Here is a 22,787-nt window from a genome sequence, read left to right on the forward strand (position 1 = left end):
TTCAAATTGCTTCTTTATGACTTCGAACTACTTGAGACGATTTGATCGTAACTTCAAGTGACTACGTCATGACGTCGAATGAATTCTTCCTGGCCTTAAACGACTTGGACATAACTTGATCACATCTTAAAGTGACTTTATCGTGTCTCTGAATTGATTATTCAGGGTCTCAAGCGACTCGACACAACCTCAGCGTGACTTAATACAAGCAGGTAACGATTTGATCACGACTTGAAGTGACTTCGTCTCAATTTCAAATGGCTTCATTATGACTATTTGTTTGATGTTGATCAAGAAGAGTACAGTTTCGACTCAAACACAGTTGGTACAAAATAACCACAATACAAGTTTATCATTCCATCAATTGAAGTGACTACACAGCACGGAGTCGAATGATTTTTTCCTTCAAGTGAATAAAATTTAATAAAATGGAAAAGTAACATTTTTCGAAGAACATCGATGTAACTCACCGCCGGTATTGAAAGAAGACAAATGAGTAGAAGTTTATCATTCCAACAATTGAAGTGACTACACAGCACAGAGTCCAATGATTCTTTCCATCAAGTGAATAAAATGTAATGAAATGGAAAAGTAACATTTGTCGAAGAACATCGATGTAATTGTCAAAATTGAAAGAAGACAAAATAAAATCATTTATTTCACATCCTGCAACGCAGGATTAAAGAAGAGCGAGTATAAAATTGTCTGAATCATAAGAGAAGAGATTGGCTACCGCATTATACAGTACGTAACAGGAGATCAAAGAGCTTGTACCGCACAAAGAATCGGGCTGCGATGTTGAAGAAGTGAGAGAGAGAAAAGTAGAAGAGGAAAGAGAGTCGGGAGGACGACCAAGTGCCATCTTGTTTTGGGAAAGGGTGTCGCGACACCCACGTGCCCGAGGGCAACTGCAGCAGGACGATGAGATAGGTGTATGCATGGAGGCTGTAGGTACGTGAGACGGCAGCGACGATGCAGGGTAAGCATAAAGTGCACGGCTCAACTGTAACCTAGACATTGCTTTCGGCTTTGAAACTGGTAGTAGTTTCGAGTGTCGCCACCGCCGTCGCCGCCTTTTCTCGTCCGGAGGTTGAAAACTCGAGAGAGTGGTCTGAGCCCCCACTTGGCCAAAGAATGGAGCCCTAAAGAGAAGAGTTGCATAATAGAAGGGGCATGCGCTTCTATAGAACGTCTAGCTGTAGGTACAAGTTGCATAGCCCTCCTCCTTCACCTTCTCTTTAAACGAAGCTCACAGCCAGTTGGGCATGTGTCGTTACGCTTCCCATCGTCGTTCAACGCGCCTTTGACAACTACCGTGTGTAGATGTTCGAAACCGAGAGAAGACAAGTATGCATGCAGAACTTTTCGCCAAACGTCAGGGAGCGATAGAGAGAGAGAGAGAGAGAGAGAGGGAGAGGAAGAGTGTGTGAGAGATTAACAAGCTGGAATGCCTGGCATGCGGTCACACGTGTGCTTAAATTAAACCTCCGTGACCGAAATTCGGCGATGGAATGCAAATAAGAAAAAGCAGAAGGAGAAGAAGAAGAAGAAGAAGAAGATCAAACTGCAAGGTGTGAAAATGACGGTTAAAATGAAAGGAAGAGGGTGAAACAAAAAGAAGAGTAAATTTCTACAAATGAACCAGGGTTGAAGACGGTAACGTTGACGTAACGAAACATCGAAAAAAGAAAAGCACCATTTTCGTATAGTTTACTGACAAGGAAGGTAAACTTAGGGACAATGAATCTGAGACGGCTAATTTTTTTCACTAGACAGTTACGTTGGCAACACAGAGAAACTTACAGCGCCACACTCGGCCTAATGCGAAATAAACTCGATCTCAATAAACGTGACATAACCCATGACCGTCGAATCTAACCTTAAAATACCGCGGGGATAATGACTTGTTGGATTGACACGTATTCTAAGGTTAGATTCGACGGCCATGGGTTATGTCACGTTTATTGAGATTGAGTTTGTTTCGCATTAGGCCGAGTGTGGCGCTGTAAGTTTCTCTGTGTTGCCAACGTAACTGTCTAGTGAAAAAAATTAGCCGTCTCAGATTCATTGTCCTCAAGTGTACAATCCCAACGTGACCGTGAAACATTACAGCGTTGGTTTCATTGAAACACATCACGGACGTTGGGTCTCCATCTGTGGGGGTAAATTTCACCCCCTTAAAATATTTGTTGACCGGTAAAAAAAAAAAAAAAATACGTCGCTTAGTTTTTACTCTAGTACAACATACTACAAAACAACTCAAATCGAAGAGATCGACTTGGAATACGTTCCTTGTGAGATTCAGCCAGCGCTTAAAAGTTGGGAGGTGATGCTTATCTTCCGACAATGTATCGTTACGTCGGGGTGTTACGCGCTTGAACTTTGCAAAGGTGGACAATTAATGCCTAAGGTGGTTCGAAATGGTAAGATACGTCGATGCTGTTACCTTGGCGAGACGCATGGCTATAATCCAGCAGGCGCGCGTCTTCTCGTTGTCAAAGGTGATGCACCGGAAGTCACTCCCGGCCTTTTTTTTACTCTTTGTGTTGGTGACTGGTCTCAAAACGAGGCCCCACTGGGTAGGGGCGCGAAACTGTTTCTTTGCGTTCACGGTCGTGTAGACGTGGAAGTCCGGAAGATTGGCCAACACCTCGAGCTGTTCCAGGTTCTGAAAAACGGAGCAAACCAGATCCAACGTAAATACAGTGAAATACCCTTTTCCTAGTCCTTGAAAAGTCGTCGATTAATAAAATGTAACAATGCCGAGTGGTGTAAAGCTGAAGAATTGTCAGCGTAGATCAGGAAGTCGGAGGATACGTCAGGTTTGGTTTTTTATTTTTTGTTCCTTATTGCTCGTAAAACTTTCGTCATTAATCGCTTATCTAATTCGCGTTAAAATGCGCTCATCCTCATTACTATGAGAGTTTTCAGCTCGTCAGCGAAATCAAAGACAAACCGAACTTGGGAGTGTGAATTGAATAATAAGAGAAGACGAAAAGGACAATCTCCGTCGGATTCGATGGCCTGAATTTACCGGGGTCCGAGGTCATCGGAGTCTGTCGTGCTGCAGGCAGACTAGCTGTTTCTTTTGAGGGCAAGCGAGCAGTAGTGTAACATAGCGATTCTACGCACGTACGCGTATCAGCGGCAACCAGCGCCACGGGTCACGTGCCAAAGACATAAGATGAAGGGAGGGAGGAGGCACGACCATACAGCGAGCTTGCAAGCTTCGGCCGAGCCGATAAGACGACTTTAAACCGTCTTTGTAGACACCGCGACGCTGCTCGAGTGTGTTTCGTTACGTTTCACAATTGAGAACGTCGAGAGATAGATGGAGAGAGAAAGAGAGAGATAAGGGTTCGGAGATAAGAGACCGTTAATGTAGACATCAAAGTAGAATTAATAATTTTAAATCGTATTCGAAACGCGATTTCAACACCGTCTCCAATTTTCTTTCCTCTTTTTCTGGTATGAATCTACATACAGGAATATCTACATACATTTTGGATCCGTTCCACAAATTCGAACAATGGGGGGAAAAAAATGTGGTTACGTTAAAAAAATCGAACATCCGTAAATGAATGGTTGAAAGAAGATTCAATTTCTGTAGGAAAATTTTTATTTCGCTATAATTTATCCTATTCTGGTTCATCGCTGCTCGTGCGGTATGTGCCGCGTGTTTTTGTTTTTTTTTTTTAGTTCGTTTTTCGTCTTCCTTGAAACTGATATCCAATAAAGTCGAGCGTAAAAAGTGAGAGAAAAAAATCTGTCAAGAGGGGCACATAAATATGATTACGATCACAAACGATAACCCGTTGCCGTCAAACCAGTTTTCATTCCGATTAAGCCCCCCCCCCCCCGCCCCTCCTTTTTCCTTAATCCTTTTTTCAGTTATACTTCGTTTTTTTTTTCTTTTTTCTTTATTTTCTTTCGCTCTTCATCTTCTCTCCTTGAGGTAAAATCATTTCGTCACCGGAACTCGAAGGTTAAAACTCACGAGCGTATACAGTTTATAATCCATGCCGCTATACCGAACCATGGGCTAATATAACCGTGAACGAGATGACTAAGCAGGCAGCAAGTGAAAGATAGGAGTAAGATAACGGGTGTGCGGTACAAGCTGAGGTTACTTTTTTTCTTTTTTCTAAATTTATACAGAGGTAGGTATAAATATGTCGCATACCCATATTCGTCCGTAAGTGTTGCATCATGCGTTATTCATCGTTCACATTCTTTTTTTTTTTCTTTTTTTCTTTTGTACAGTTTCACGCGCAACGTGTATTCTGACGAAAAGAACGAAAAAAAAAAAGAAAAAAATTCGTCATCTCGTCCCTTTTAACCTACATCGTATACCTCACGATATCTCACGATACTTCATTGACAATGATTTGCATCAACGTTTTCGGCTTCTTTTCGTCGAATTAAACATTTTCTTCATCGTCATCTCTTCGATCAACGAACGAAACCGCGAATTTCCGACTTGATCAATCTATCCCTTGGTTACGGGTCAAGTCGTACAAGTATCTGTTCATACGACTGAAGTATAGTGTTACACGATATCCTTGTAGGTACACGTATAGCTGTTATAGACACCTATAAGTATGTAATGCTCGAGTCAGTTGCGTAATCTCATCGTTATCTTGCATCACAGCTGTTTTATATTGTTATTTATATACATATATAGGTGTATGTGTATAAATACAGGTAGACAGAGAAAAACGTTGACGTAGGTAGTATAACAGTACGATGATGATGATGATGATGATGGTGATGGTGATGATGATGATGATGATGATGATGATGATGGTGATGATGATGATGATGATAACAATATGAAGAGCAACCAAGTCAGAGCGATATGCCGCAGCGTGCATCGGGACCAACTACAACCCATATACTCTCATTGCACAATCTCAAGGAGATAAGAAATCACAGACTCAGGTGTGTGTGTTCGTGTCTGTACATACGGTACAAGTGTGCGGAATATATCTTGACCAGATACTCGAATACGAGCAAGAAGTGAAAAAGAGAAAAAAAGAAAAGAGAAAAATAGTGACCCGTCCCGAGGTTAGGAATTATTACGTACTACAAACCAACCGTTCCTTTTCTACCGTCGAGTAAGAAACTGGACGACGAGAAGAATGTCAATGAAAAAGGAAAAGACGAATAACACTTGCATGCAAGATGATGACTACGACTGTGGGATAACTCAAAGACCTCTCTCCTGATTATGCGCTATACGTTTGGGTAGTGATACGTACCGAAAGTATACACACAATCCAATAGATAGTCGTACGTAGACACACGTGTAAAAGTTAATGTATGTACGTGAACCGCAATATCGCGACAAGTTTTATGACCAAACATAAATTCTTTCATATCAGTAGAATTTTATTCGCTGGATGGATGTGGAAGAGCGACGCTCCTCTGTGCACACATCCAAGGATCCACATGTGCGTACGTACGTACGAAAGTATGTAAAACGATGCGAGTCACGTATGTGTGAGTTGGCGTCTCTCTCGCTTAGGCATATACAATATATAAACACGGAAACTTTTCGCGGTTGACTTGTGAATTACGTTACACACGCACACATTCACGCTTGGTGCAATCGGTTTACGATGGTGCGTATTGTAAGAGACGTTACTCCTATTCCCACACAGCAGCCTTTGAGTCTTGTGTTGTACGGTATAAAACGTTCCAAAGTTCAACACTCGAGGTCGTTCGCATAAATCGACCGATCGTTACTGAAAACGAGTCTGCGATTGGAATCACGAGTTTGAAGAAGGACGGATAATTAGTGGAACGGCCGAAAGATTATCTAACGATAACAATTAGAAGGATCCATCGACCAGCAAATTGTGCGTGTTCCAAAAATTGTGCGATGCTGCGAGATGAGGAAACGACTTTCTTCGTAGCGGTTTTATTCATTTAGTTTTTATTTATTTTTTTCCAATTCGAAGGTGAATCATTCAATCTTTTAACAAGATAAGAAGAAAGAATAACCATCCTCGGTACGAAAGATTGTACGATAGATAGAAAGACGAACGTATAACAACGTGGACTTTGAAAGAAGTGCAGAAACGTTGAATGTTAATACGATCTCATGACATTATCCTTTGTCTCAAAGGACGACGCAGAATCGTTACGGAAATTGGCTCCCGGTCGAATTGGCTTCCATGTTCTCCCGATCAAAAGTTCTCATGGACGCAAGTCCCAAAAATCATTAATTACCGAGATACATGCTTCGGAAGAAGAGTGTCCCGATCTTTTGACATCTATGGATTTCGTGATTTTCATGAACTATAAAGCTTCAAGGTTACTTGAAAGCAAACAAATCACTCAAAAAACTGCACTGGTTGATTCTCAAAGATAGGCAGGAAGCTGCGATTGATCACATCGACGCGTCGATTCCATCCACAAACTCGCTGGTTTACCGGAAGGAGGTGCAACCTCAGATTTCGCGTTAAGAACGAGACTCTCCGACTCTTCCAATAATCGACTTGTCCTGTTCTTCACGCGTCTGCGGAGTCTGCCGGTCGGCTGTACAGTTTTCGAGTGTTATATTTGATTTCAAGTCCCCCTTGAAGCTTTGCAATTTGTAAAAATCGCGTAATCCATAGATATAAAACAATCCGTACATCAACCTTCCGAAGCCTGTATCTCGGAAACTACTCTGATTTCCGGGACTCGTGTCCATGGTAGCTTTTGATCGGGAGAATATGTACTGTGACATACTGAAAATCGAACCAATTCGACCGGGAGCAAATGTCCATAAGACATTGCGGGGTTCTTTGTCGGTAACAACGAGTACAAAAAAACTACAACAAAAAACGAAGGGCAACAAGATCGAAATCACGTGAAGGATCGTGTTCGAAACTGGTCGACAGGTACACAGAGAGATTCTCTCGGGTAACCGCGGTGGCATTCGAGCATAGAGCAGAGGCGTTATAGCGTGTAATAGAAACTCCGAACCTTGCACAATGGAATTTCACTTTACCGAGGACAACGACGAAGATATGCGTGCTTCGATCGAAACGCGTCAAACAAACAAGCGGCCGACACCGCACTGAGAGAAATTTCTACTTCCGGTTACCGCTCAGTCCTTGACTATTTTCATTTTTTACCACAATCGAAAAATCCGCAAAATGTTTAGGCGTAGCTCGTTTTTCGTAATTCCAACGATATTCAAACAGTTTTTTTAACGATATCTGTTTTACTGAATTTGTCCAGTTACCGTGACAAATGAAATTTTTCTCAGTGCAGGTGTTGATGCGCCTACACGTAGTGCCCGAGTGCTTGGACTCTTGGGGGGTGGACCATGTACTTCAATTTTTGCGTGACGGAATCTTGAAGATGCCGTGTCATTTTTTCCTACACCACGTGACCACGTGATGCGTGATGCGTGATTGTTGTGTCGACTCTCCGTCAGGTTGGCATGCGGTTCACGCGTAGAAGAAACCTTGCCGCAGACGACGAGGGCATCGGACAACGATATTGGATTTGTTGCGCTAATGAAATTTGCCGCTGCCACTGGCTGCAGGAAGGAGCAAACTTCCTCTCAGGATTTAACAAACTGTACACATAATACAAGGTGATAATTCTCTTTACAGTGGCGGTCATTCGGTCCTCAGGATTCCTCTTCTCCGACCACATGCCATCCACCTTAGAGAGTGTTTGTACAACTATCAAGATTTTCGCAATGTTGGCGTTATCCGCTTTCCGTTCGAGCACCCGACCTTCGTTCATGGTTTGATCTTCGATTATCGATTTCACCTTGAATCGGACACTCGGTACGTTATATTCACGTACCCGGGAGGATTGAGAACCGCGTGTATTTCTCCTCGTCTCTCTTTCTCTCTGTTTATTTGGACACGGGCGGTACGTCACGAAACGAAGTTCAACTCCACCTATCGACAAATAGTTTGCTTCTAAAAATATCTCTATTCGGTGTGCATGCGTGAGACTGAAACGCCTTCAAGCCGCTGGAAATGAATAACGAATTCGATGAGTTACACGGAGATCTTCTCGGTTCTCAAATCCAAGTCCTCTGACTCACAATCAGAGTCGAGATTATACTTTACAAGTTATACCGACGAAAAAGAAAAAAGAAAAAATAATCGCCCGAGTGTTTCAGTGACCGGGAGATAAATAATCCGAACGACTGTTCGAGCTATTCGAGAAACTATTGAAGATTCAACGATTTCGATGATCAATGAGCCCTCCCTCTCACCCACGCACGACTGATCGGCGAAAATGAATAATCGTCGATTCTCGTCTAGATCTTTAAGGTCGACGTGTCGCCGTAGATACGTCGGCATGGGACGGAGCTGTGGTCAAAGATCAACGCGACGAACCTTGGAACAAAATTGCTCGACAATTTTACAGAGCAAAGAAAAAGAGCCAGCGTCATTACGCCGATCGCGCTGAGAGAGATTTTTAGTTTCAGTTACCGCTCACAATCGGTCCTCTCAACTGTTTTCATTTTTTCAACGATATCTGTTTTACTGAATTATTCTAGTTACCGTAACAACTGAAATTACTCTCAGTGCGATACCGCAGACTAATGTTCGATGAATCGATCGATCGCAACGATCGTCACACTCTCTTGGATATCGAGGGTCTAAGCGAAGACGTATGAGAAGGTGCGATAAATAGAAGTATAAAATGTACGATTTTTCCGTTCCGACTTTGTTCTCTCTCTTGCCAAATTTTCCACGTCATTCTTCTTCGGCAGGTGAACTTACGCCTGTTTAGGATGGCGATCGAGGCGACGATATGATCGACGATCACGGGCGACGAAGGAGCGAATCTATTGGCCCCATCTAGGCGGGCATGTACACAGAGATATACCAAAAGTCTATATAATTCACGATAAGGCGTGAAGAGATAAGGGGGCACCATGCCGAGGGCGATGCACGGTCGTATAAAACTCCCCTCAAGGTTCTCGTGGTAAAAGCTTTTTCACGTGTTTTCTACCTGGAACAGAACCTACCCACACCCGATTGCCTGTCTATAATCTATCTCTGCGCCTCGTGTCGACGCATCTCGAAGACTTCGGAACGTCACCGTGAAAGGATATCAAAAGACGCGAAACTTTTGAAAAGTTAAGTTATTACTTGGAATCTATCAAGATTCTCGAAGGAATGTAGAAAAAAATAAAGAAAAATACTAGAACAGCAGTGAAAAGCTTGGATATTCATGCTTTGCTTCGAATATCGTGAAAATTATTGAAAGATTTCGTAGATTGGATCGATTTCAATATAAGATGGTTGGTTTTATTCGTAAGAGCAAATTAATGAATACTCAATGTGCGATTTATCTCTTCGGAGAATTAGCAAAAGGTAGATATTTTACCAGTCAAGTTCCTTGAGTTATGCGTCGAAACGACGAGGTTCAAACTCGTAACGTTAACAACTGGAATTCGTTAAACCGTAATGAAACAAATTAACATAATAACGTTTTGAAAACTCAACTCCATCTGTCATTCTAAATTTACAAAGTTTTGATTTTTTGCCGTTCAATCTTTCGCAGCTAACTTCTACCACGTCCAAAACGAGACGCGATGTTTGCATATTCATTTTGTAAGAGAATGATAAAAATAAATAATAATAATAAGACCCCTCGGCTATTTTTGGACTTCGGCACTTTGATTTTACTTTGCGTATAATTGTTCCTTCGCATTAAGCAGGATATTCGAAACTGGGATACACTGAGTGAAATTTTTAGTTTCGGTCGTCGCTCAGTCCTTAACTATTTTCATTTTTTACCATAGTCGAAAAATATACCTCTAGGTAGAAAATGAAATTTTTCTCAGTGTAAGATGTAAAAAATTTCGCCGAAAGAACCGATGAATTGCGTTAGACAATAAAACGAAAAAAAAAAAAAATATGTATATTACCTTTGTAATTCACGTTTATACCTACATAAAAATTGTTAAAAAGAGAGAAGGCAGGGAAAAAAAAGGCATCAAATTCAATAATTTACTTGGTTGGTTCGGATATGCAAAATAATTTGTATTCTTTGACCGAAAATCCTTCCTTTTCTCTTCGTACGATCCAAAAGTAATTCGTTCAAATTACGGATGGAGACCATAATAATACGGGGGGGGGGGGGGGGGGGGGGGGGGGGGTATAGATTTGGATGTGTAATTAAATCACGATCAATTTAGGGTCAGTGATCCAGAACGTTCCGGTAGCAACGGCCACCAATCGCGGGAGGGAGAAGCGAAACTTTATTGACCATAGTCCAAGCAAGCAAGCAAGCAAGCTAGCAGGCAAATGCTTCTGTCTGCTGAGCCGAAAACCGTTTCTTAACTCTCTACTTACTGTTAGCAGCCACGTTGCTGCTGCTACTTTCAATTCCACGATACGAGAACCGGCTCCGTAGTCTTTATACCGCTAGAAGAATTTTTTTTCTCACTCCTTTTCTTTTCCTTTGCCTTTTTTTTACCTCTCTCTCTTTTTTTTTTTTTCGTTTTCCGTCACTGTATAAACTAACCAGACGGCTCTCTGTGCCGCCTCGTAATGGATCTCGAGGGAAAAGAGAAGAAGGAAAGATGGAAAATAGAAACAAGAAAAAAAAACAAAAAAAAAAAAAAAAAAACAAAAAAAAGAAGACGAAGAAACTATTCCCATCGTCCGCGGATGATTTTTGGGCAGTGATCAATCGTTATAGACGTTGGGAAACGTCTTGTCCGTGGAATTTTTTTTGTTTCTTCTCTTGGCTTTATTTCATATTTTTTTTTTTTTTTTTTTTATTCCAGAAAGGAGATGCATAGATAGCGCGAAGGGAGGCGGGCTGAAAAAAAAAAGTAAGAAAAAAAAATAAAAAAAGAAAATGTGTAGTGGGAAAGATTACCCGTGACTGATGAACTGAAATCCGGTCCTTGCCTTCGCTATTCTAACAAGAATACGACGAGTGTAGTACAGTCGGTTGAAAAAGTTCTTTGAAACATGTAAGATATAACTCGACATACTTTTGAGGGTAATTGAAAATAATTAATCGAAAGTTTATACGCCAGTTGCGTTTGTTGATTCGATATAAAATTACGCCGATAATGTCTTCAATCATTCTGAAACTATTTATTCTCATTACTATAAACCGCTGGATACAGTCGGGAAGTGAAATTTTTCCCCGAGTTGGCAAATATTTTTGTCACCGCATGTCAACGACAACGTTAACAACGTTATCGAATCAATTTCATTTTTCACAAAATACCTGTTTTCACATCTCGATTCAAGGGATAACATTTCTCCAACTTGGATCTAATTTTTTCGCCGACTGTACAGTCGAGACAGTTCGTTGCCTAGACGCCTAATTTCATTCCGTCATGCACCGGCCCAAGAAAAACAGTGGAAATTTACCTTGCGGACGTTGGGCTAGGGCCTCACTCCGTGTCTATAACAAGTAACGGTCTCGGATAAACTGTTCGAAATGTTTCCATGCATCGGCATCGGCAGCGCGCGGGCGACTGAGAAACACCTTACGAACAAACCTTCGCAACGTCTTTTCGTCTATCTCAACGCGGAACGCGACGTAAGCGCGTCAACGCCGTACAACAACAACAATATTAATAATGATGATAATACCGGCAAAGACCCTTCAGAAGTTTCCAAATGAATTTTCAATTTTTTTTTTTTTTCAATCGCTCGTCTTTATCCTATGATTTTGTAAATCCCGTCTGAAGAACGCTTCAATTGATTTTTGCGAAACAAGGAGAAAAAAAATATATACATATATATATATTTGATTAGTCGGACCTCGTTTATTTTTGTTTTTCTTCTATTTTCATACCTATGAAAAATTTAATGTAAAATTTGGCAAAAACAAAAAAAAAAAAAAAATACCAGGTTCCAGTCTGAATCTTGCGTGACAATGTTTCGTTACGGGAACGGGATGGTTTTTTTTTTTCTTTTTTTAGGGTTTTTTTCTTCTTGTTTCATAAAAATCAATTTCGTTGTTTTTAAAAAATAACAGGGTAAAGTAGGGGTGATTGAGAAAAAAAAATGTGGAAAATTTTTCTACAATCTTTTCAGGGATCGAAGTTCGGGTAGGAGAAATTCTTGGTGAGATATGAAAAAAAAAAAAAAAATAAATAAATAAAATAAAATAAAAAAAATATCTCGGTCAACCGTTTACTGATTTGCGATGCGGAATGCCCCATAGATACGTATATATACGTAAAATAAAATACGAGTAGTTGAGTAAGGTCAGTTTTAGCACGCGTGTGCAAAAACGTGGAGAAAAGGGGGGAGGGAAAAATGTCGTGGAGAAAAGAGGAAGGTGGGAGGGGAGAAAACCGCGCCGCCGGCGACGGCGATACGATCAGTTGCAAAATTTATGTCTATCTACGCAGTTTGACGACGAAGACCGGCGGCGACGAGTTGCTCAAACAAAAGTCGGTATTATAATATTTCGTCACGCACAGGGGACTAACACAACGATCAAGGTACACGTAGATGGGACATGGCGTAGGTCACGTTGCAAATTACATCACGTGGCCGTTGACGATCGGCGAACTCTGGCATGCGGAATATGAATGACGAGAATCGTTGAAGAGCATAAATCGGCGTAGTCGTCATAAACGTCGTGGTTGTCGTGATAATGGCAAGGAGGAACTGATAGGAGAGAGAGATTCCGATTCTTGTTATACCGGGACAATCTCTTGAAAGTTGTTAATCAACCGCGCATGCGCCAAGTAATTAAATCTCATTGGTCGGCGAAATCTTCACGCAGCGATATTTTTGTCCGCGACGCAGGCGTGCCAACCTACGCAAAATGTCTACGTTTGAATTTTCAAAGAGCGTAAGCGTTGAATTCCGAGCGTTCTTTGAAGAATCGACTTTCCGACCCGACAACAAATGCTTCCGAATCTTTTCCGAGTCGCTGCCTCGATTATTTGAGATTCTAACCTCGAAAATTCGTATCAACCGCATCGCCGGCAGAAAGAGTTCGACAGCTGAAACTCGGGTTGGCCAGCCGATGAAACTCGCGCATGCGCGGTTGATTTTCTAGTTTTGAGAGATTTTGCCGGTATACCTTATCGTTAGTTAATTATGCTAAGAACAATCGGTCGATATGACGGAGCAGAGATAAAACGTGAGAAAATTAATCGAAGAGGAATTAAAATTAAAATTAAAAATCCCCGTCGATTCGTTTTCGAGATATCGTTGAAATAAAAATAAATTGATCAGACATTTTCTGCAACTAGTAACAAAAGTAACATGTCGCGATGAAGCCAAATTTCAACGTTTCGTTCTAGGATTAATTGTAACAATTGCCTTATATTTTAAGTACGGAAAACTGAGAAGTTGCGTGTAAAAAAAACAAAAAAAAAAAAGAGGAAAAAGCACCTCAATGGAAAAACGACGGTGCAGCGGATGACAATTAATTATCGAAAATTCATATATCATATTATTCCGGCAAAGATTCTATCGGATCGATCGGTTAATTCGGCAGTCTTCCCGAAACGAGATGACGAAAGTGTAATCATCAGCCACGCGTGTCTCTATAATCCTGACAAATGACCGATCACTTAAGAAGACCTTAATGAAAAAGAAACATTAATTATGGCTGTTCCGATGAAAAGGCGGAACGGAAGAAGAAAAGAAGAGGGAAAAAAAAAAAAAAAAAGGCAAGGAATCTGACGTAACGTTGAATTACGTTCCTCTTCTGGCTTCTGCAACTCGAACTATAATCTATAAAAAAAATCTGGTCTCAATTTCATACGTTACGTGATAATAAATCACTCGGTCAGCGGTTACGATTTGCATACCGGTATCTTTGTAACGTGCGAGCGTGATCGCGTGGATTTTTGAATTCCCGCATAATGTGCGAGGGTTGGTGGGGATAAAGAGGAAAAGAAGGACACGGAGGAAAAGAAGAGGAAAGTTGATCCGAGAAACGGAAGTTGGAGTGGAGTCAAGACCAACGACTCGCGAAATCACGTCCGGTACTGCGGCTGAACGTTACCGACGAGTGGGAAAGACCGCGGTGAAACATGTATATTTTTTTTCTTCTTCTTCTTCGCGCTTCCATCGACAACTCCCAAGACTCGAATCACTGGAATTGATAGGCAATTGATTAGAAGTGGGAGAAAAAAAAAAAAACAACAACAAGAACAATCGATCGTGCGATTTGGTAAAAGAGCTGAAATCGCGAAAGGTAGTCAAACCGTTGTCCAAAAGTTGGGATCAATCTAGCCTGATCGATCGCGGTTCCTATGACCCAGAAATCGATCGATTTCAGTATTTAGCCTCGGTACAACAGTTTTGTATTTCTGACATGCAACAGCCGACTACGTTACTGTTTCTGTTCACTCTCAAGAAATTGACCATCGAAACGCGGTATGATTAGAAGGCGATTCGAGGAAGAACCGTAATCATTTATAGGCACGCACCTTCCAATGACGCTAACATTCGCTTCTTCTTCTTCTTCTCCTTCTTCGAAAAAATGTCCGTTCCGTTACGAAAGAAATGAAACACCGACGATAAAGAAAGAGAGAGAAAAAAAAAAGAAAAAAAACGCACTCGACCGGAGAACCGAGAACCCGTAATTTTCATTCCTTGTAATTTGCGCTCTGCGGTGTAGAGCGAATTTGTTCCAGAGTGGAGAACTCGTCGAGAGGAGAGGAGATGAGAAGAGAATCCGCTAGTCATAGTCGGCCAACCAGCCTGCATTCGTTCGTTAAGTCAGTCAGTCAGTCAGTCGGTCGGTCAGTGGAATCTACCGCTACTAGACCAGAGTACAAACCAACGACTGTAGACAATGCGAAGATGTTGTTGGTTGACGCGGTCCAGAGGTTGCGAACAATTAACGAGAATGGCAGGAAACTGACCGAGAGAACGGTCATTTTGCAGGAAATTTTTTTCGTAATCTTCCTCAGCTCCTCTCCTTTTTTGGAATCACCGAGTGGAGATGACGAAGGATGGTAACTGCGGCGCACCTTGACGAGGTCCTTGGACAACGAGACCGAGAGAGAAAAGGAGAGATCGCGAGATACCGTATGAAAAGGGTCACGACGTGGTCGCCGTTGCTTCGTCGAAGGATTTACGCGTCTTTCGGCTCGTTAATTTGCCATAATTTGCCCATAAAGTGGTGAAAACATGTCTCGGTCAGTGCAGGGAGCTCTGGGAGAAGAAGCCAAGCGAGTTGCGCCCATGATAATAAAGCTTCTGCCGCTCGTGAGGAAGTCGCAGGAGAATCTCCCGATGAGGTCGACGGGCTGGTTTGGGAAAAAATACGAACCAGCCAAAGTCCGGCGAGCGCGAGGATCTTCAGATACGGTCACCAAAAAGCCAGACGAGAAAGCCGGCGGAAAAAGAGACGGGAAACCGGTAAGGCGCCGGGAAAAATCTCGCGGGCGTCAAAAGTTTAAATTGGATCCCGAGTTTGTACAGGTTCCCGTTAGCGCGAGAGACTGCCTCCAGGGTTATTTATAACTTCTCTTTTTATTGCGTTAAACTTGTAGAGTGATAATTATAGCCGGATTGGTGGTGGTGGTGGTGGTGGTGTACAGGGGCTTGCGTCGGTAGAGACTTGTCGAGATGAGAAGAGATGAGAAGAGAAGAGCGTACTGTGAAACATGAATTCCTCGTCCATCCTTCACGTCTTTCAATTCGTTCACCCCGTTGTGACACTTCGATTTTCAAAAAAAACAGACGCCGAAGCTTGACACTCCGATAGAAGGTCGTCTTCGTCTTCTTCATCTTCTTCTTCTTCTTCTCCTTTTTCGCGAAAAATACCGACCAAGTGTCCTTCGATCCAAGGATATCGATGGCTTTATTTTAGGACCATGTGCAAAGTTGCCGATCTTGGAGTACTGAAATACTTAAAAAGCGACTACCCGTATCCATTATTCGATCAAAAAACACAAGGACGCGATATTTTAAACTGAAACGACCTCAACCGAGTTGAGAATATACGCGGCAACACTTGCTCTCCATCCAAAGAATGAAAGAAAAAAGGAAATGATGCGGTTGAAATTTGGCATCAATTAACACCAATGTTAGTAGCAGACTCCGTCACAGCTATAGAACAATTTTCAGGGACAATTTGAATGTTGAGAATCAGGCAGTGTCGGATTCGCACCGTACTCCGAGTATCTTTACGATGAAAGATCCGGACCGCGTTTGTCTTGCGGTGTGATTGCCACTGGTGAAAATAAATCCAGGGTCGTTTCGTGATGAAGGGGAAAAAAGGAGAAGGGAAAAAGGAAAGGCGAACATAAGAATGCCTGCAGTTACCATTTTACGACTTGCACCGAACGAGCGCGGGTATAATAAAAATATATATATATATACATATATATATATATTGACTTGAAAACTATACAGCTTGTCGACAGTGATGAAAAGGAGGCTAACGCGAAGCGAACCGAAACGAAACAAAATTGAGGCGATTATAAAAATCATTCGATTCTCATGGATTCTCAAAAGCCTCTTTTGTCCAGCAGCTTTTCCTACGACCAAGAAGCAAGAAGTGTGTCTTCGATCTTCGCCCTGCGAGAGTAAAATCGAAGGAACAAGGCTGAAGCTTCGAGACTGAAGCGCCACCTCGAGTGGAATTAAGGAGATAGATAAAATGCAGACTGTGCCCTATGGATGGTTGGGTTCCTTGGCTAGGCAAGGCGGCAGTTAGTTATCTCTCAAGTCTCGAGCAGTTCCTCCTCTCCCCCTCCTATTTCTCTCTTAGTTGCTTTTTTGACTCATTTTTTTTTTTGTTTTTTTGTCTTTTTTTTTTTTTTTGTTTTCTGTTTTCTTTCTCCGTCCGTCTATCCTCTGCTCTTAATGCCTGGCGTCCAATTAATGACGACAGGTTTCTTTTTTCTTTTTCCATTCCATCATTATTCTTCTACGCTTTTTTTTTTTTTTTCCTCTCTTCCTCGTCTCTTTCAAGGAAATAATCGTCCACCGTCGCCACGGCGGTGTATCAAATCCCGGCGAAGAGAATTTCAAACCTCGATGTTTCCCGATACGCATGAGTACTCCTCCCTTATTTCACTCCTCTCTTTTTCTAGCCTGATGGATATTTTTTTTTTTTTTTTTGTGTCTTACACTTCCAAGCAGCGTACGAACACGATATTCGGAAGGTGTATAATTACGTGATACTTCGAAACCGGTAAAAGGCACCAGTGTAGTACTTAAACCGACTCTCGCAGTCCATTTTAATATTGAAAATGTGCGTCCGAGCAGCTTTTGAGTTAACGAAGAAAAAAAACCTAACCAGCAAAAGCGGCAGTACCGGACTTCGCGTTACAGCTTTTCTTTTTTTTTTCTTTTTTAAGAACGATGTAAAGACGTTTCATTCTTTATTAGCGTTCGTTGTTCCCTACCACTAGGAAAACAGGTACATGACATTTCAATTTCGCCGACTGTACGAGTTACGTGGGTACGTTAAAATTAGACAACGGCTTACCGAGTGGGGTTTAATTTTGAAAAATGGTATCATTCGGACAGACAAGTGCACTCGCTCCGTGCGCCTTTATTGGCAACGCTGGTACGAGGAAGCCTCGTTAATAAAATCCGGTGAAATGCGCAAGAGAAATATTGCAGACGACGACGACGTCGCGACGCTCAACGCTGTCCGCGGGCCCCAAGATCGAAATAAATCTGCTTCGGATATCCCATCAAGCCTTATATCTGTCTCACGGCATACAAACTTGCAAGACCGTGTCTCGGAGTTAATTGTCCTGACAGCCAGAACCGCAGTCATTTACTTGTATATTACAAACGCTTATTTTAAACGCTGTCGAGGCGACACGACCGCCGGTACACTTCAAGAATATCCCATGATCCCGTTCTTGGACGGACGGGGTGAAATTTGCTGGTGCTAAACGAGGAGCGAATAATTATTGCGAATGCATCCCAGACGCGTGAATCTTGTCGTTTTTCCTATTTGCGTCACGCAACAGCTTCAAAAGCTCGTCTTCCGGCTGATGTTACAAAGTTAAATTTACGTATTAACACATTTTTGGGAAACGGGAGGGAGAGAAAAATGTGGACTACTTCGGAACGATGACGATTGAAAGGAAAATGAAACGAGGTCGATTTCAAGAGCGAATAGATATTACAGTTATACTGTAACAAAAGGCTCTTTTCAATTATTTTTAGATACGACTCGTCAAGAGAACGTTTGAAATATATCAAAGCGACCGCCTCGCGTTACATGGCACGTCGAACGAATGAGATCTTCGAACGCGAGAAACTGTGACATGTGTGTCGGTTAAGAGAGAAAAAGAAGAAGCGATTCTTCTTCTATTTTTTCTACCCCTCTTCTAGGTAGCGAGATATTCAAATAACGCGGAACACATGAAGAAAAGGAGTAAAAAGGAGTAAAAAGGAGCAACGAGAAGAAGTAGAAGTAGAAGTGGAGGTTGAGGTTGAGGTTGAGGAAAAAGGAAGAGAACAAGACGGTAGAAACCTCAGTTGCCCGATGCCATCCTTTGATCGTATTGAAATTGTAGAAAAAATTGTTACATATTTCGAAACATTGGACTTGCCTGAAATTTGGCGAATCGTAATAAAGGGAAAATTTTCATTTGTTACGGTAACTGGAAAAATTCAGTAAAACAGGTATCGTTGAAAAAACTGTTTGAATATCGTTTGAATTGCGAAAAACGAGGTACGCGTAAACATTTTGCGCTATCGTCGATCCTAACTAACGATCCGATAACTAACTTCAATTTCAAGGCCTCTCTCAGCGTCAAACTGAGAAATTTATCCAATTTTGGTAAACTACAAAGTCCTTGACGATTTGCATTTTCTTACCATGACCAGAAAATCTAGCATGTCCTGCTGTTCAGCTTCAAGATTACGGTCGCTGGTACTGTATTTTCTCGCAACTACGTATTGCGATGATCTAATGTTGGTGCAAGAATAAATTGATGCTGGGGTCTTGTTTGAGTGGTAAAAAAATTTATTAGACCAAACGAACAGTTATCAAACCTCGCAATAATAAAAAAAAAAATTTAGTAGTACTCGCAACTTTAATTAAATGCAACGCATAGTTTTTCAGGGGAGGTATTCCACTCGTTGAAATCGCAAACCACATTGGAAAGCGGTCACTTCAAAGTCGCTTGAAGTGAGTTGAAATCACTAGAAATCACTACAGAAATAACGTGAAATCCCTTGAGATCACTTAAAATCGGTAGGAATTACGCGAAGTTGCGTGAATTATTTGAAATCACGTGTAATCGCTTAAAATCGCATGAAATCGCACGTCTATTCATTTGTCGAATTCGCGAACAACTTTGAAAAGCGGTATCTTTAAAATTGCTTGAAATTACTTGAAATCGTGTAAGACTGATTGAAATCAGTTGAAATCGCTTGAAATCGTGTCAAATCGCTTGAAATTATTTCAACGCGATTGAAATCACTTTGAATCAGTTGAGATCGCTTGGAATCACTTGAAATCGTGTGAAATCGCTTGAAATTATTTGAAATCGCAGCTCGGTCTCGGACGATGCGATTCTTATTGCGACTTCTTACTTTTGCAAGCAGAAGGAGGAACGAACGAAACGAAGCGGCGAGAGGAGAGAAGAGGAGAGAAAGAGGTGGAGGGGGGGGGGGGGGGGAGACTCACCCTGGACGTCAAACCTCTGCACCGTTATTAACATATGTAATATATCGCAGACACGAGGAGGCGAATGCAAATAAAGCTTGCATCGAGCCGTTCCTCCTTCCTTTGCTCGGCCAGATGGCCAAATAAACCTCAACGTTGATGCAGCTCTGCTTTTTGACGTGCCAAAACAGACCGAGAAGAAGCAGATCTGCATATTTGTAACGTCGTTTATAGTTTTTTTTTTTTTTCTTTTTTTTTTTCTCTTTTTTTTCGGGAGTGGAGATTTTCGAAAAAAGCGTAGAAGTGAAAAGGTCGCGAATTAGGAGGTTAGAGACAAGTCACGATGAGAAGCCGATCAATCTTCTCGGATCCAAATAAAAATTAAAGCGTCGGTCGTAGACGGTATAAAAAATGTTTTTCAAACATCGATTTTCGTCCAGCACACATTTGTCACTGTATTGAATATATCCGAGAAAAAATCGCACTACGCTACAACTTTTTTCTTTCCACAGACAAATCTTTGTAAAAATTGTCCGATTTTGGAATAACTTTAAAATGTGACTCGAGCTAAATCTTGATAGTCTATGGTCTGTAAATTATAATGATTATACACAAATCGGTGTTTTTTTTTCTTTTCTTCTCCTTTTTAATTTATTTTTTCTCGCGGACAATTTGAAAAAATAAAAAAAAAAAAAAAATATCCGTCCAGACACGATTTGTACGGGAGAATTCGTCAACGAATAAATGAATTTAACTATTCGTCATTGGTTTAGGAGACGAACTGTGCAGACTTATCGATGAAAGATAATAAGATGATATCATTTCTCCGATGTTGTTAATAACAAGAATGTTTACGGTTGAGTTTCGGTGATCGGGATCTTTTTCAGAACCACAGAAGTTTAATTAAGAAAAAAAAAAAAAGAAAAAAAAAAGGAAAAACAATTTTCACCATTTAATCCTCGTTTGCTTTCTCACATTATCGTTTGAACGCATTATTGATCAGACTTTTCCATCCTTTTATCTTCCCAAACGATTGGATGCTAAATCGATAACGCTGTTCCGAAATTAGTTGAAACGAAGCAAATGGTGCGTAAGGGAACGTTGATTAATCGATTCTGACGCTTCGCGAACAACGAAAAACAGTTCCACCGATAGAAGAAAAAAATTAAAATCAATAAACAAGCAAACAAAACCCCATGTAAAATTATTCAAACAGACTCTACAGCTTTCTGTCCGGTTTTAAGACTATGTTGCAATGTGTGCTCCCCGTCTATTTATAACACTCATCGGCTGCATATATTCTTCTTCGTTTATATACTTTCATGTACGATGTTGAAGCTGGTTCTTCGTCTTGTGCAGGGTGGGTATATTTATTATTCAACGTTCACCGGTTGAGAAAAGGAGACGCAAAGACTACAGCAGCAGCAGCAGCAGCAGCAGAAGAAGAAGAAGAAGAATTTGATGAACGTATAAAACGCCAGATTTTTTTCTAAAAGTTAAGTTAAAATCGGATCGTTAAAAAATATTTTTACAAAAATATTACAAGTTTCTTCCTCTTTTTATTTTCGTACGTTAGTTTTCTCCTCTGTTTTCACAACATTTGGACGAACTTTACATTGTACAATATATTAGTTAATTCCAGCTTGAGAGGAAACTAAGTCGTTATTATAAGCGTTACAAAACATCTCGATATCTTTGAAATGGAACAAAAAGTCGTGAGAAAGACGAACGGACGATACTGGGAAATTGCAGGACAATTTGAAATGAGATTCAAACGATACTGGCGCGATAATATGAAAAACGTTTTGCACAGTTTTCGGAATAAATGTATTCCAGCCTCTTTATATAGTATACATATATATATTCCATTTAACCGGTGGAACTGTAAACAATACTTTCGTTTTTTTTTTTTTTTTTTAAATTTTTTTTGTCACGAGAGATTTCTTTCCAACGAGTAGATCGCTGCAAGTGTAACGATAATAATAATAATGATGATAACAAATCGAGGGGACGTTTGTTTTTATAAAGGTACCCTGTAGAATAATGTTTATAGTCGCGATTCGCAAGGGCCGCCGAGATTTTGCGAAGCGAAACGTCGATGAAAGAAGGTGGGGAGTGAGAGAGAGAGAGAGAGAGAAAGAGAGACGAAGGAAAGGTGCAATCTGCATATTCAGGACAAAGATAATCCGGAGGAATCGTAAATGAAACGAGGAAAGAACATCTCTCGGGGAAGTTTTATGGAACATTTACGGTCTTCTCAAAGTAGGTCTTTCGATCTTTTTTTGCTCTCCGAGAGAGAGAGAGAGAGAGAGAGCCGTCTGTATAACCGAAACGAACGAATCAGCAAAGCGGCGCTGATTTCCGGTGCTGAACATTGAGTCAGCCGTTCTGCCTTTTACGGGGAAAAAAAAAAATAATAAAAAGTAAAATAAAGAAGGTGAGAAGGAAAAAGTAAAAAAATAAAAATAAAAATCAGCCCCGCTACAATGACTGCGGTTTTTTTGTCAAAATTTTTCTTACACCTCGTACAAATTGACCTAGTCTCGGCATCGTCTAGTATATACCCTGGAAGTGGTCAGATCATAAGCGAAATCAATCAAGCTGTAATTAATCTTTTTTTTTTTTTTGGGGTGAAATTAAAAATCTTTTTGCCTGAAATTCTAATTTTCACGAATGCATGAGGCAAAGCTTTTTTCCAAACTAGTCGATTTTTCACGTTCGTTTGTTCGTGTCATTCGGTATTGTTAGGTTTGTCAAAGTTTTTTTTTTTTCAACACATCGTCAAGTTTTTTTTTTTTTTTTTTGTCAATTTTCTACCGATCGAAGTCGGTTATTCGACGTTTTACAATGCGTCCGATAAGAAGGCGAGTCAGTTTTTTTTTTTTGACGTCAACTCTTCTCCGGGAAGAAAAATTTTCATCGAAAGATCGTTTGATTTCAAAAATTGGAACGACTTGGCGTTAGATTTTGAAGGGAGAGAAAAAAAAAAAAAAGAAAAAACCCAGAAGTAGCCGGTTAGTTCAAAGGATCCGTGGCACGTTTACAACGAATTTTGAAAAGCCCGATGCAGCAGCGCTTTAAATCTCGTCGAAAGTCAGGAGAGTTTGGGTTCACTCGGTGGGCATGCATACCTACGGTGTTCTCGTTATACAAGGTACGAGAATAGATCGAATCGAATAGAACTGAAAGTCGAGGGAGTGAGGAGAAGAGATATTGCAGGCAGG

At 41.0% G+C, this 22,787-nt stretch overlaps 1 protein-coding gene and 1 long non-coding RNA gene across 10 annotated transcripts in view; one reads left to right on the plus strand and one right to left on the minus strand.

The window, feature by feature from the left end:
- The window catches only part of LOC124302140 (growth factor receptor-bound protein 14-like), a 304,566-nt gene that overhangs the window by 41,176 nt on the left and 240,603 nt on the right, over positions 1-22,787 (minus strand). For all 9 annotated transcript variants that reach the window (XM_046757964.1, XM_046757963.1, XM_046757960.1 and 6 more), the window contains one exon: positions 2,447-2,668. In XM_046757964.1, coding sequence (XP_046613920.1) covers positions 2,447-2,668 — 222 coding nt within the window. The remainder of the gene's footprint in view (positions 1-2,446; positions 2,669-22,787) is intronic.
- LOC124302145 (uncharacterized) lies at positions 1,284-21,814 on the plus strand. The gene is made up of 3 exons (XR_006907638.1): positions 1,284-1,422; positions 19,545-19,555; positions 21,680-21,814. It is a non-coding gene; the product is annotated as an uncharacterized LOC124302145 (long non-coding RNA).

The sequence above is a fragment of the Neodiprion virginianus genome, chromosome 4 (assembly GCF_021901495.1).
Source record: "Neodiprion virginianus isolate iyNeoVirg1 chromosome 4, iyNeoVirg1.1, whole genome shotgun sequence".
Taxonomy (NCBI): Eukaryota; Metazoa; Arthropoda; class Insecta; order Hymenoptera; family Diprionidae; genus Neodiprion; species Neodiprion virginianus.